Source organism: Rhinopithecus bieti, unplaced genomic scaffold (assembly GCF_001698545.2).
Source record: "Rhinopithecus bieti isolate Rb0 unplaced genomic scaffold, ASM169854v2 scaffold_27006, whole genome shotgun sequence".
In the NCBI taxonomy this organism is placed as follows: Eukaryota; Metazoa; Chordata; class Mammalia; order Primates; family Cercopithecidae; genus Rhinopithecus; species Rhinopithecus bieti.
Genome location: NW_016813373.1, coordinates 2,397,377 through 2,412,513, shown reverse-complemented (window position 1 = coordinate 2,412,513; position 15,137 = coordinate 2,397,377). Strand labels below are relative to the sequence as shown.

The following is a 15,137-nucleotide window of genomic DNA, read 5'->3' as shown; positions in this document are numbered from 1 at the left end:
TCTCATTTGTCTCAGAGGACATGCCATTGAGAAGCCATAAAAGTGGTGCTTTTACTTTCTGTGAGTCTGGGTAACACAGATATTAGGGTATAGTTCCACTTAAGATCTTGAATCTGTGCTGAGAATCTGAGGCCTAGAGTATGGGATGGCAGAGGCCTGGCATCACACCACCCTCGCAGTGGGGCTCCTTGGCAATGCAGAACAGGATACTGGATGCTGGAGCGGTGCTGCACAGACTCTAAGCACTGAGAGGGCAGACACCGTGTCTGCTGGATCACCACTGAGTCCTCACAGCCTGGCACAATGCTAGGCACATAACAGCTCTCAGCAAAAATGTTTTGTTTTGTTTTGTTTTGTTTTGAGATGGAGTCTCGCTCTGTTGCCCAGCATGGAGTACAGTGGTGTGATCTCGGCTCACTGCAGCCTCCACCTCCTGGGTTCAAGCAATTCTCCTGCCTCAGCCTCCTAAGTAGCTGGGATTACAGGCGCATGCCACCATGCCTGGCTAATTTTTGTATTTTTAATAGAGATGGGATTTTGCCATGTTGGCCACGCAGGTCTCGAACTGTTGACCTCAAGTGATCTGCCCACCTTGGCCTCCCAAAGTGCAGGGATTACAGGCGTGAGCCACCACGCCTGCCCAAAAAATGTTTTGATTATGTGAATGAGTGATAAAAATTATCCATCGTTCAAGCATATTTGTGAATAAGGCTAGCTTTAAATCTGATTTTTAAAACACAGAGAAGAGGACTCAAGTCAGTCTTTATATGCCTATCCTTGTCAGCAAACACTCATCCAAGGGAACACTATCATGAGCCTTGCTTAATCCTGGGCCAGCCTCATTGCGGTGGTGCCGTCTACACCATTAGAGAACCCCACGGACACCACACAGAGAGGGAGAGGAGCAGTTCCTCTGGGAAAAGAGGGTGCTGGGCATACAGCAGCAAACAATGTCCACGTGGCCTCGCAGCAGAAGGTGGTATTCAAACCAAGGGTTCCTACCTTAACACCCTAGAGTAATGACAACACTCATTTGGAAAAAGTGCTTCTATGTGGTTATCTCAATAAATTCTTGTATCTATTCGCTGAGGGAGGCAGGACAAGCATCATCACCCCCATTTTCAGATAAGGAAATGCTATTGTTTTCTGTGTTACAGAAGCAGAAGCTGTACGAGCCAGTGGTGATCCCTGTGGGCAGGCTATTTCGACCAAATGAGAGACAAGTAGCTCAGCTGGCCAAGAAGGATTACCTAGGCAAGGCGACGGTAGGTGGGATCGCTCAGCTTCCCCCCAGTCTCCTGTGGCCTGGGCCATGTGGAGCAAGGTGGGAGGGACTCTTGAGAAGAGGGCAGCCTCCTTGTGGCTCTGTCCCTGGGATGGCAACAAGAGACTTGTTTATAGGACAGAGGTTTGGCTGAAAGATAGGCAACCACTTCTAGTTTATTTCTTCAAGCTGCTCCCATTCCTCCCTTCCACCTTGACCCTGGGTGAGAGTCACAGGGTTCCTCACAGGATGCTGAGTCTTGGGGACTGAGCCAGTGGAGGGAAAACACAGCCATGAGGAGCTCACCAAATGTGAAGAGAGGGCCGGGCAGGGTGGCTCATGCCTGTAATCCCAGCGCTTTGGGAGGCTGAAGTGGGAGGATCACTTGTGGCCAGGAGTTTGAGACCAGCCTAGCTAGTGGAGAGGCTGAGGCGAAAGGGTCGCTTGAGCCCAGGAGTTCAAGGTTACAGTGAGCTATGATTGCACCACTGTACTCTAGCCTGGGCAAGAGAGTGAGACTCTGTTTCTAAAAAATAAAAATAAATATGGAAAGAACATGTTAGGGAAAGAGATCAGCATGGGATCCTCTTGGATTAATGCTCCTTGTAGTTCACGTTTTAGTGGGCTGAGTCTTTCCCCACTTCCACAGCCCTATGTTTAGACTATGTCTTAAATTGGACTTCTTCTAAATCCAGGTCTTGGCCGGGCATGGTGGCTCACGCCTGTAATCCCAGCACGTTGGGAGGCCGAGGCAGGTGAATCACAAGGTCAGGAGATCAAGACCAGGCTGGTCAACATGGTGAAACTCCGTCTCTACTAAAAATACAAAATTAGCCAGGTGCTGCGGTGTATGCCTGTAGTCCCAGCTACTTGGGAGGCTGAGGCAGGAGAATCGCTTAAACCTGGGTGGCAGAGGTTGCAGTGAGCTGAGATCACACCATTGCACTCCAGCCTGGGCAACAAGAGCGAAACTCCATCTCAAAATAATAATAATAAATTCAGGTCTTAAATTGTTTCAGACATGGTCTGAAGTGAGTCAGCAGTGCCCTTCCAAAACCACATTTGACTTTGACACATTCATAGGGCTAAAGTTGCGCAGTAGTTGGGTAGCTGGGTCTAGCATAGTAGCAGAGGTCAAGAAAGCCTGGGTGAATGGAAGCACTCCAAATATCTATCAACAGATGAATGGATAATCAAAATATGATATATCCATGCAACAGAATACTACGCAGCCATAAAAATGGAGTGTGATTCATGATACAACAAGGATGGACCTTGAAAACATCATGCTATGTGAAGGAAGCCGGATACAAAAGGCCACATGTTGTACAATTCCATTTATATGAAATATCTTGTGCAGCCTCTAAGCACTGAGAGGGCAGAGACCATGTCTGCTTGATCACCACTGAGTCCTCACAGCCTGGCACAGTGCTAAGACACATAACAGCTCTCAGCAAAAAGGTTTTGATTATATGAATGAATGATGAAAATTATCTATAGTTTAAGCATATCTGTGAATAAAGCTAGCTTTAAATCTGATTTTCAAAACTCAGAGAAGAAGAGGGCTCAAGTCAGTCACAGACAGCAAACCGGTTGTTGCCAGTTTAGGGGAAAGGAGGTGTGGACACACCGCTTAATAGGTACAGCGTTTTCTTCTGGGATGATGAAAATGTTTTGGAATTAGATAGAAGTGGTAGCTGCACAGCATTGTGAATGCGATAAATGCCACTGAATCATTCACTTTAAAATGATTAATTTGGGCTGGGCGTGGGGGCTCATGCCTATAATCCCAGCACTTTGGGAGGCTGAGATGGGTAGATCACCTGAGGTCAGGAGTATGAGACCAGCCTGGCCAACATGGAGAAAACCCATCTCTACTAAAAATACAAAAATTAGCCAGGCATGGTGGCAGGCACCTGTAATCTCAGCTACTTGGGAGGCTGAGGCAGGAGAATCACTTGAACCTGGAAGGCGGAGGCTGCAGTGAGCTGAGATTGCGCTACTGCACTCCAGCCTGGACAACAGAGCATGACTCCATCTCAGAAAAAAAAAAAAAAAAAAAAAGGATAATTTGACGTTATACAAATTGCACCTCAATAAAAACATTTTTTTTAAGAGAGGAGAAAGCAAGCCTCTGTTAGCAGGGGTGGGGTGAATACTCATTTCCTCAGTTGCTGAAATCCTAATCCAGAGGATCAGGAATCTAATCCTTAGTTACTGTCCATATCTGAAACCAGGCTCAAGTGAGAACTGGTCTAGGGCATGAGCAAGGAGGGAGACCCAGAAGAATGGAAACAGTGCTGGCAGAGCCTCACACCCTCCTGTCCTTGATTTCAGGTTGTGGCGTCTGTAGTGGATCATGACAGTTTCTCTGGGTTTGCCCCTCTGCAACCACAGGTGAGGAAATCCTGACCTTCTCCATGGACCTAGGTCTCAAGAGCTTTCTGTGAAGCATTCGATTTGAGAGGCTATGTGTGCTGAGCTGCCTTATTGAAAGGGCTCCTTCAAGTGGCCCTCAATGCAGCTGAGGGATCTGCCTGCCCTCTCTCAGTCCTGGGTTCCATGGCTGGTAAGGAAATAAGGCAGTGTCAGGCTTCACACCAAGTCCTCTGAAGCTAACTCTCCTGCTTCCCCACAAATGCCAGTCTTCACGTCTCTAAAGAGATCTGCTGATACTCTCTCTGAAGCCTCAACCATTCTCTCAGGAAGGTGAAACACAAACTATGGAAGGCTTGTTAACAAAGCCTCTTCTTGAATACTGGGGCAAGTGGGGAACCCTGTGGGGCCTGGGTCTGAGGTTTGGGCTCTCCTGGCTCTACCTATCTGCTCATGTGCAGGCGTTTCCTTCGGGAACACAGGCAGGGCGCTGAGAGTGAATCCTTTTTCTGTCCAAACTGGGCTTGGAGAGGTGGGCTCAAATGAACTGGATGACAGTGGATCTAAAAATGCAGACAGAGATTCCTTGTGAAGGGAAGAGGGGAAAACACATTGAGGAAAATAGAAACTCTGTGGCAATGAAACTGTGATGGTCATGAGCATTGGTCAGCACCAGCAGAGGGCGGGTTTTCTGAGCAGGGACAGGTATGTTCCAGATCTAGATTCCTTGATCTCCTTCTTCACAACAAAGCTGATGAAAGCCTTGCTGAAGTCCCTTGAGCTTCAGTTCAGCCAGAGGCCATGAAGGGAACGCAGCCCAGGTCACTGGATCCCATAGTATTCAATGTAGAACAGGGGAGGAGATTCTTGCCCAGTCAGTGGAATCCTCTGTCAATTTTAAATACTCAAAAGTGGCCAGGCGCAGTGGCTCACGCCTGTAATCCCACCATTTTGGGAGGTTGAGGTGAGCAGATCACTTGAGGCCAGGAATTCCAGACCAGCCTGGCCAACATGGTGAAACTCCCATCCCTACTAAAAATACAAAAATGAGCAGGGTGTTGTGGCACATGCCTGTAATTCCAGCAACATGGGATGCTGAGGCAGGAGAATCACTTGAACGAGGGAGGCAGAAGTTGCATTGAGCCAAGATCACAGCACTGCACTCCAGCCTGGGCGACAGAGTGAAACTCCATCTCAAAAAAAAAAAAAAAAAAAAAAAATTAAATTAATTTAAAAATACTCAGAAGTGTCATGTGACATAGTAGACATTAATTACAGAACAGAGCTTCTGGAAACTCTCCTGGGAAAAGGACAGAGCTCAAGGTCAAAGCATTCTTGTGACACCATGTTGCTGTGTGACTGCTATCCTCCAGAAACTAGCTCTGGCTCAAAATGAATTGCTGTGCTAGTGAAACCTACACCTGGGGAGCTGGTGGGAGGTGTTATTTCCCAGTGTTTAGTCAGGGTGACTGTGCCCCCTTCCTAGACAGTGTTCCCATCAGTCAGAAATGCATTATTTGATGTTCTGGTCTGGAAGAATGCTCAAATTACCATTAGCCGTTTGTTGTCTCTCCCCTGCTTTCCCTCATTGCCTTTTCCATTTTAACTTCTCCTGAATATTCAATAGGCAGCTGAACCTCCACCCAGACCGAAAACCCCAGAGATCTTCAGGTAAGTTAGATTTAAATCCATATGCAGAATATCTAAGCTCCAAGCCTGAACTGATGGCAAGAGAGGGAGGGAAGAAGAGCTGGGGTCAGAGTCTAAATCCTGTGGAATTTTCTAGAATGTCAGGTTTCTTCTAGAATGTCAGGCTTGAAAGGAATGTTTAGAAGAATGTCTTCTAGAATGTCAGGCTGGAAAGGAATGACATGCGGGGATGGGAGTCTTGACCGTGGTGGAGCTGGCCATCAGGGCCTGGCTGCAGCTACATGGTTCCCAATGGCCCTCTGTCCACATGCACAGCCACCCACATGGCAAGGGGTTGTTGCTGAGGGGCAGTGGTGTCCTGTGGAACATAGCTACCCTGGGCACCAGGATGCTGACCTCGGGTTGGAGATCAGTTTCGCATTGGCCGCGGTCCCCACTGACGGGGGCAGGCCAGAGCTCTCCGGAGTCAGGAATGTAGAATGGCATCCTTTTTCCTGTGTAGGCGTTTTCCACTCCCTATCGGCACATGCTTTCTGAAGAAGTAAAGAGGAAGGACTCAAGAAAAGGAAGTCCTTCTTCTGTAAGATGAAAAACAAAGGGTGTCATAACCTACAGCTTTCTTAAGAATTCTCTCGAAGTGATGAAGCAAGCCTCGTCCTCCCACCCAAAAAGGAGGTTTTAAAAAGTGATTGGCTAGGCGTGGTGGCTCATGCCTGTAATCCCAGCACTTTGGGAGACCGGGGCGGGCGGATCACTTGAGATCAGGAGTTCGAGACCAGCCGGGCCAACGTGGCAAAACCCCATCTCTACTAAAAATACAAAAATTAGCTGAGTGTGGTGACGTGTGCCTGTAATCCCAGCTACTCGGGAGGCTGAGGCAGGAGACTCACTTGCACCTGGGAGGTGGAGGTTGCAGTGAGCCAAGATCACGTCACTGCACTCCAGCCGGGGCAACAGACCAAGATTCCATCTCAAAAAATAAAAATAAAACTAAAAAGTGACAAAAGTACCAAAGCAACTACAAAAATGAGGCGGCTGGATGAGCTCAATCCTAAGCTCCCTGTTAGCTGGAAGGGCCTGTATTCCCTACAGGAATAGACACGATGTCTGGAAACAAGGAAGGGCTGAGGGGAAAGTAACAGAGTGGGGAGTAAAGGGAGGGAAGCCTGAAACCTGAACACCAGCCTCTCAATCACACGTTCCAAAGTGACGCCAATCAGAGCCTCAGAGCCTAAAAGCATGAAGTCAGACTTAAGGGAACTGACACTGCACCACAGCAGCTGGGCAGTCTCAGAGCCCTCTATGTGCCTCCCTTACGCTCCCTGTCACCTACCCTGCTCACCGTCTCCCTACCCTGGCCCAACACTGGCTCTAGGTGGTTTCTCCTCCCTCCTCTCCTACCGGTCTTTCTGGCCCAGCTGGCTCTCACCTGACTTCCGCTTTGTGCTGTTGCCCTGACCACAGTCACCTGATCCACCCCAGCCCAGTCTTGGGAGCTGGCCAAGATGACCCAGCCAGGGACCTTACTCCTCAGAGGGGAAGGGAGGGCAAGGATTATAAGTCCTCACTAGTGTGTGGCGTTATTGTTTTTATTCTTGTCCCTCTGCATATATGGTTATGAGCAGGTGTACACGAGTTTCTTACCGAGACCTCTCGGGAGCCCCGGCAGGCTCAGCGTCACCTCGGCAGTTGCAGTTAGATGTGGAGTTAGAGCCAGGCTGGAGCCAAGTCCCTGGATCCAGGTTCACTGTGTTTGCGCCACGGCACTGTGTGAGGGGATGTGGGCTGGATCTTGTGTCTACCCTCTGCAGGGCTCTGGAAGGGGAGGCTCACCGTGTGCTGTTTGGGTTTGTGCCTGAGACACAAGAAGAGCTCCAGGTCATGCCAGGGAACATTGTCTTTGTCTTGAAGAAGGGCAATGATAACTGGGCCACGGTCATGTTCAACGGGCAGGTATGCAGAGGATCAGGGGGTGGTGCGACGGGCGTGGGATCCTGGCAGCAGATGCAGTCTTTCTGTGGAGTGGTATCTGCTGCCTTCTTTGCAGACCGATCAAGTTCTTTTGTCTGTTCGTCCTCCCTTCCCCAGGACTCTGGGCTGTTCTGTGGTGTGGGTACTGATGAGCACATCTTTATCTTTTCCTTTCTGATTCTGTGGTGCTGCACTGCAGAAGGGGCTTGTTCCCTGCAACTACCTTGAACCAGTTGAGCTGCGGATCCACCCTCAGCAGCAGCCCCAGGTAATGTGATGCCAAGGCCTGGCCCATTTCCTCTCACCATTTAGAGATCTCTCCCTGGAGGGGAGAAAAGCAGTGTAAAAGAGGTGCCGTCGGGACCCCTGGAGAAAGACTCACTAGTCTTGAGCCCGCCTTGAGATGGCACCAGCTACCCAGAGCTGAACCTGGGAATGAGGGGAAAAAAGCCCAGGTGTGCTAAGTTGGAGGCTTCTGTAGGTCCCATTGGGCCCCCCACCTCTGTGACTCTTCCTGGTTAGAAGTGACTTGGGAAGCAAAGCCTACAGTAGATGAGGGGGTTAGGTCTTCCCAGGTGTGTCTGCTTCACCTGGAAGAATAGTCAATGTGTTGGCTGGTACAATGCCATTAGAAATAAAACGAGGCCAGGTGCAGTTGCTCATGCCTGTAATCCTAGCACTTTGGGAGGCTGAGGTGAGAGGATCACTTGAACTCAGGAGTTCGAGACCAGCCTGGGCAAAATAGAGAGATGCCACCTCTATACAAATAAAAATAATAAAATAAGATCTGCCTTAGAGCTTTGAATCAGAGTGGGCCTTGCCAGCCACTGCTTCTAAACTGCTGCTACTTCCTTCCTCACACTTCAAAAGTTCTGTCCTTCTGCCAGGCCTAGAGAGCTGTCTTTATCAGATCTGAGCATCCCTGTAAGTGACTCAATGGCAGTGGGGCCTGTCTCTCTCTAGACTGTGCAACCAGTTGTATACGAGTTTAGCCCTCCCTGGTCAGAGTCACCCTATCCAGATGCTTTGAAAAGCTTCAAATGCCGTGCAAATGAGAAGTGGAATTTTTCCTTTCTCAATGCCCTCTGCAGCGGAGACAAGAGCTCAGTCCTCCCGCATGTCCAGTGGATTTCCAATACGGCTGAAAGAGATGCTAAAGCGGCAAGGGCCTTTTAGCGGGTTAGGATTCTTCTTTCCACTATGATTTTCATTTTCATCAGGCCAACCTTGCCTCCTCTTTTGGCCAACATTTCCTTCGTCTTCCCCAAATGTCACTACCATTCCAACTTTTAGGGAGTTATTTGCATCTGGCTCCTTTTCATGGGGTCTCTGTAGGGGCATCTCCTCACATCCACCCCTGCCTGGGAACTTTGAATGAAGGTTCTGACCATCACTCCCTGTTGCCTTCAGGAGGAAAGCTCTCCGGAGTCCGACATCCCAGCTCCTCCTAGTTCCAAAGCCCCTGGAAGACCCCAGTTGTCACCAGGTGAGTGGTCCTGGAGCAACACTCTAGGTCTGGGCACAGGAGCATGCCAGGCTGCTTCCTGAGTTCCTCTCCCCGCCTTCCAGGAAATTCTGGTTTCTTCTTCTCCCAATATGTCACTCAGCTAATGACCACGCAGCCCCAGAACCCTCCTTTCCTGCACCACCCACCCTCCCCCAAACATGAAATCAGTGCCCTGTCTCCCTGCCTTCTGCAGAACACTCATGGGGCTTGGGTGAATGCAGCTGGATCCTGAGTGACTCATGTAGTCACGAAATCCCTTGATCGTTAGGTACTAAAACCATATCTCAGGAAGAAAAATTGAAGTAACTATACATGCTTACCTCAGAGGGTCATGGAGTGGCTGTTTTCAAATGTCTGAGGCACTGTATCTGGAAAAGAAATTGCTCTGTGGAGCCCTGGGACTGAACAGAGGACCAGCGGGCAGATGTGAAACGGAAACGTTCTCTCCGAAAGGCTGTTTCCTAGTGTGGAGAGGGCTGGCTTGGGAAGTGATGGGCTTTTTATCGCTTATGCACTTGAAGCCGATTCTGGATAAGTGCTTGGTAGAGACGCACAGAGTGAGTGGCCGGCCGGATTCTAGATCAGTGACTGCCACACGCGCCTGATCATCAGAATCACTCGGCATGCCCTTCCCCATTTTATTTTGAAAATGTCCAACCTACAGAAAAGTTGACAGTAGAATACAATAAACATCAGAATCTTTCACTTAAACTCACCAATTGTTAACATTTTGCACCATGAACTTGCCCTGCTCCATTCTATTTTTTTCCCCCGAGCCAGTTGAAAAAAAGTTACAGACTCGTGACACTTCACCCTACACAGCTGCAAAACTACAGTCTCCTGCATAATCACAATAGCATCATGGTATCTAGGACACTAAACATTCATATGATAACATTATATAATGCATATTCCATATTCAAATTTCTCCCATTGCTCCTGCTCAATGTCCTTGACAGCTTTTTTGTTGTTATCTTTTGTGTAGAGGCTCATCAAGGATCACATATAAACCTAGGAAGATTTTGTGAATACAGGGTCCCAGGCTTCGGGCTCTGATTTTTTAGGACTGGAATGGGGCTCAGGAATTTGTATTTTAGAAAAAAAACTTCCCATGTGATTGTAATGATCAGCTAGGTTTGAGATCAGTGGTCTTTTCTGTCATGTACCCCCTATGGTAAATATCTTCATGCATGCTTCTCTTACATCAATTATATTAGATTAATATATTAATTAAATTAATAAACTTTAGGAAACATATACAAAAATAAAGAACAAGATGAGGATCAGTGGTTCTAATAGTTCTTCCTGTGGCCTCTGGCTCACCTTGCACTCCTGATTTTCATTGCTTTGGATCCTGTGGGTTTAATTGACCTTTGGGTTCCCCGCTAACCTCGTGGATTGGTGAGGATACGCTGGTCCTTTGATAATTACCTATAGGCTCCCTAGAAGCAGAGACTGAGTTTGTTCATGTGTTCATGACCTTCATGCTTCCCCAAGGTGAGACTTCCCCACAGTTTACTAAGGTTAATAATTGCCCCACAGATTAAAGGGTAAGAGGGTGGGGGCCCTATTTGAAGAGGCTTCATCTGTGTGTAGCAGGGGCTGGCCAAGCGTGTTCATTCACCATCTTCTTTTGTTTTACTCCCTACTTTTTCCAATCAGGTCAGAAACAAAAAGAAGAGCCTAAGGTAATATTTTTCCCTCGTACTGTTTCAAGTGGTAGAAGATGGGATGGCTTGGGCTATCAACCACAGACATGTCTGTCTGGGTTATAGGAAGAGCCCCAATGGAAGGGTTGAACCAGTTGCTACCTTACAGGGTCCATGGGCTAGGGACCCTCTTGACAGCCTCCTCCACTATCATGTACACACTTCCTACTACCCAAGCTAGTGGGCCAGATCTTGCTCAGTAGAAGTTCCTGTCCAAGCAAGGGTTGGGCTAAAGGACCTCTGAAGGCCTTTTTGGCTACTATGAAACCAGTTACTTATTGGCCTCTCCCCTGCTGCATGGGGTAGCCCCTGTGCCAAATCACCAAGCCTCAGTGATACAGGATGTTGAGAGAAAGCCTCAGACACTCAGGAGCTCTCTTTGCTTCCTCCCCACTCAGGAAGTGAAGCTCAGTGTTCCCATGCCCTACACACTCAAGGTGCACTACAAGTATACGGTAGTCATGGAGACTCAGCCTGGACTCCCCTACAGTCAGGTCCGGGACATGGTGTCTAAGAAACTGGAGCTCCGGCTGGAACACACTAAGCTGAGGTGACTTCCATGCAGGCAGCTGTGAGGGGAACAGTGGGGACCTTGTTCTGGCCTGGAGGAGGGAAGAGGAGGATGGATTTCTAATGATGTTCTTTGACCGGATTCTTACTCATTATTCCCACCCAGCTATCGGCCTCGAGACAGCAATGAGCTGGTGCCCCTTTCAGAAGACAACATGAAGGATGCCTGGGGCCTGGTGAAAAACTACTGTCTGACTCTGTGGTGTGAGAACACAGTGGTGAGTGCAGTGAAGGGCATCTAAAGTTCCATTTCCACTGAGCCACTTCCTCAACAATTTGACATTTATCAAGCACCTTCTGTGTACTAGGCACTATGCATGGTTTTGGGGATATCGTGGGTAACAAGTCACAGCTCTGCCTCCCTTTTACCTGCATCCTCACCCCATTTGCAGCAGGGAGAGGGTTTCTCACAAGAGAAAAGCAGGCCCAGCAGGGCAGGAGCTCACAGAAAGCCTCCTGCCCCTCCACTGGCTCCGTGCCTGACTGTGTCAAACATCCCATCCATCACTGTCAAACAAGGTTGGAATGAAGTCATAGCTTAAGGCTCAGCTCATAGCCATTCTTCACCTTCTTTTCTTTTCTTTTTCTTCCTTCCTTCCCTCCCTCCCTCCTTTTCCTCCATCCCTCCCTCCATTCCTCCCTTCCCTCCCTCCCTTTTCTTTTTTCTTTTTCCTTCCTTCCTTCCTTCCTTCCTTCCTTCCTTCCTTCCTTCCTTTCTCTTTCTTTCCTTCCTTCCTTCTTTCTTTCTTTCTTTCTTTCTTTCTTTCTTTCTTTCTTTCTTTCTTTCTTTCTTTCTTTCTTTCCTTTCTTTTTCTTTCTTTCTTTCCTTTTCTTCTCCCTTTTCTTTTTTTTTTCTCTTTTGCGTTGCTTGCTTGCTCTCTCTCTCTCTCTCTGTCTCTCTCTCTCTTTCATCTTGCTCTGTCACCCAGGCTGGAGTGCAGTGGCACAATCACAGCTCACTGCAACCTCCGCTTCCCAGGCTCAAGCAGTCCTCACACCTCAGCCTCCTGAGTAGCTGGAACTACGGATGTGCACCCCCACATACAGCTACTTTTTAAAATGTTTTGTTTACAGTATATATAGTCTCACTATACTTCCCAGGCTGGTCTCAAACTCCTGGGCTCGAGCAATCCTCCCACCTTAGCCTCCCAAGGTGTTAGGACTGCAGGTGTGAGCCACTGCACCTGGCCAACCTTCTCAAAGCTAACATGAGGAAGAACACTTTCACACGAGGGTGAAAGAAAATAGCATTTATTTCACCAAGAGATAATTTGGGTAGCACCCTATTAACAGCAAGTATCTACTGAGAACTTCCCACGTGTCAGATACTGTGCAAAGTGCTTTTTTTTTTTTTTTTTTTTTTTTGAGATGGAGTCTTGCTCTGTCGCCCAGGCTAGAGTGTAGTGGCGCGATCTTGGCTCACTGCAACCTCTGCCTCCCAGGTTCAAGCAATTTTCTGCCTCAGCCTCCCGAGTAGCTGGGATTACAGGCATCTGCCATCACTCCTGGCTAATTTTTGTATTTTTAGTAGAGACAGGGTTTCACCATGTTGGCCAGGCTGTTCTCGAATTCCTCACCTCGTAATCCACTTGCCTTGCCCTCCCAAAGTGCTGGGATTACAGGCATGAGCCAATGTGCCCAGTGCATTCTGTGTGTTAGTTCTTACAATCCTCATAACTCTGTGAGGTAGACATTATTTTCTCATTTTATAATTTAGGAAACAAGGCAAAGAGAGGTCACGCAACTTGACCAAAATTAAATAGCTGGTTAGTAGTGGTGTCGGACTCAAGCAGATGTTTTGATTCCAGAGCCTGCCTCTATTCCTAACTACCCTGCTGTACTGATGGTTCCAGGGCACGTTATCTTATTAGCCTGAGGTCTTATTAGCCTGAAGTCTGACTTCCAAGTAAGAACAATGGGAGTCAGGTGAAAAGTTAGAGGCTAGAAGCATTAATAGAATAAAAAGGTAACACTCCAACTCTGTCTCTTGGTCTCCAGGCGAAAAATTGCCATTTCTTTTATTGTTGACATTAATTCCCTCCCCAGCTCTAGACCCAGAAAACCACCCGTCTGCCTTCTGTAAATATACTTTTTCCTTTTACATAATTTCATGCAAGTGGATTGTATAGTGTGTATTTAGTCTTTTTGTTTCACTGGTCTCATCCTTTTGATTGCTAAATGGTACTCCAACTGTATGGATACTCCATTCCGTGTATCTGTTCACCTGCTGGTGGACATTTGGGTTGTCTGCTAGTGACATTCCTCAACAAACACTTGCTGAGCGCCTAGGGCTCTGTAGATAGGCAGGCACATGAAGCCTCATGTTGTGTAAACTGATGGGGGTTCACAAATGGACGTACTGTGTTATGGAAACACTGGTATACTATCTAACCCAGAAATGCTGGAGGGAAGTGGAACAGGTAGGAGTTGTCTTCCTGAAGAAAATGCTGCTGAGATCATCTTGAAGCTTCACCGTAAAACAATAAATAAGAAATTAGTGAGGTGGAGGAGGAAAGGATGCATTATACAGATGGAAAGGGAACACCACAGAAGTCAGCATAGTGGGTAAAGGGACTCAGTGTTCCTACTGAGGATGCAATGGGGAGAGTGGTGGGAGACGGGCTGGAAAGGCAACGTATCATGGAAGGCCTTGTATACTAGGATGCTGCTGTGAGCAGGAAAGAAAGTCAGGTCTTGCTTTGAAAGAATGGTTATGAGGTGCTAGCCAGATCTTCCTGATGAACCAGCTCCCTTCCAGTCCTGAGGCTGGAGAGAACTCCAGATACAGCATTAATGAGGCCAGTCTCCACTGACCAAAGCTGTTAATTAGGGCTGTTTCAAAAGTTTCAGCTCACCTATTCACCTATTTTTCTGACTTTGCATTTTTAGGCTGTTGCATTTGCAGTTACACTGGTGTAGGGAGTATCATATGAAACAGTTCATACATGAATCCTTGGGAAAGTTACCATTTTCTACCTACAAGTGGATTTGGAGATGGTAGAAATGAGCAAGTGGGAAAGCTATTCTGGCTCATCCAGGCCCAGAGCCACAGTAGGAGGCAGAGTCCTTCCTCCAAACCTCACCCTCGCAGCTGGGCAGAGGCTTCTGTTTAAAGCAAGGGGTTCTTTGGTAGATTCTCACTCAAATCAGAGACAAATGTTTGCTGGAAAAGAAAAAAACAAAGTGGGAGAGGAAGAGTGAAAGAGAACGAGCCTAGAAAGGGGCAGTGTATAAACCCGTTTAAGGTAACTTCTCCGGTCAGAAAATTGCCTTCAGGAAATACGGCCACAGGGGATGAGACTCTCTGGTGTCTCTGGCTGAGACAAAAGGCCCCAGGACCTGGGGGTAAGAGTGAGTGTGAGTGTAAGGGGTCTCTTGGAAGTCTGAAAGGTCACTCTAGGTTTTCCAACTGTCTTTGGATTAACCCCTTCAGCATCTTTTTAAAAATATTCTTCCTAGAAGGAGTTTTGCTCTAAATGTGAACTATTTCACTTAAACTTTTTTTTAACTAAAAATTTTTCCTTTGACAGGAGCTTCAATCTATTTGGTGGCTACATGTAGCCAACCCTCTTAAAACTCCCAACAATCTTTCTGCAATTTAATCCAGGCTCAGGAGTCACTGTTGAATGTTCTTTGTCACTATCCATTATTCTTGGAGGCAGCAAGGCAGGTTTTCACTCACTAGGAGAAAGAAAACGGGTGCAGTGGCTCATGCCTGTAACCCCAACACTTTGGGAGGCTGAGGCAACATGGTGAAACCCCGTCTCTACTGAAAATACAAAAATTAGCTGGGTGTGGTGGAGCACACCTGTAGTCCCAGCTACTCGGGAGGCTGAGGCAGAACTGCTTGAAACCAGGAGGCAGAGGTTACAGTGAGCTGATATCGCACGACTGCACTCCAGTCTGGGTGACAGAGTGAGATTCTGTCTAAAAAAAAAAAAAAAAAAAGAGGCCTGGTGTGGTGGCTCACACCTGAAATCCTAGCACTTTGGGAGGCTGAGGTGGGCCAGATCACCTGAGGTCAGGAGTTTAAGACCAGCCTAGGCAACATGGTGAAACCCCATCTCTACTAAAAATACAAAAAAAAAAA

The 15,137-nt window shown here is 47.7% G+C and overlaps 1 protein-coding gene across 2 annotated transcripts in view; it reads left to right on the top strand.

Moving 5' to 3' along the window:
- The window catches only part of NCF2 (neutrophil cytosolic factor 2), a 40,710-nt gene that overhangs the window by 15,518 nt on the left and 10,055 nt on the right, over positions 1–15,137 (top strand). For both annotated transcript variants that reach the window (XM_017848101.1, XM_017848102.1), the window contains 9 exons: positions 1,158–1,265; positions 3,602–3,661; positions 5,268–5,311; positions 7,102–7,243; positions 7,461–7,529; positions 8,672–8,747; positions 10,431–10,456; positions 10,876–11,027; positions 11,154–11,265. In XM_017848101.1, the coding sequence (XP_017703590.1) occupies positions 1,158–1,265; positions 3,602–3,661; positions 5,268–5,311; positions 7,102–7,243; positions 7,461–7,529; positions 8,672–8,747; positions 10,431–10,456; positions 10,876–11,027; positions 11,154–11,265 (789 nt within the window). The remainder of the gene's footprint in view (positions 1–1,157; positions 1,266–3,601; positions 3,662–5,267; positions 5,312–7,101; positions 7,244–7,460; positions 7,530–8,671; positions 8,748–10,430; positions 10,457–10,875; positions 11,028–11,153; positions 11,266–15,137) is intronic.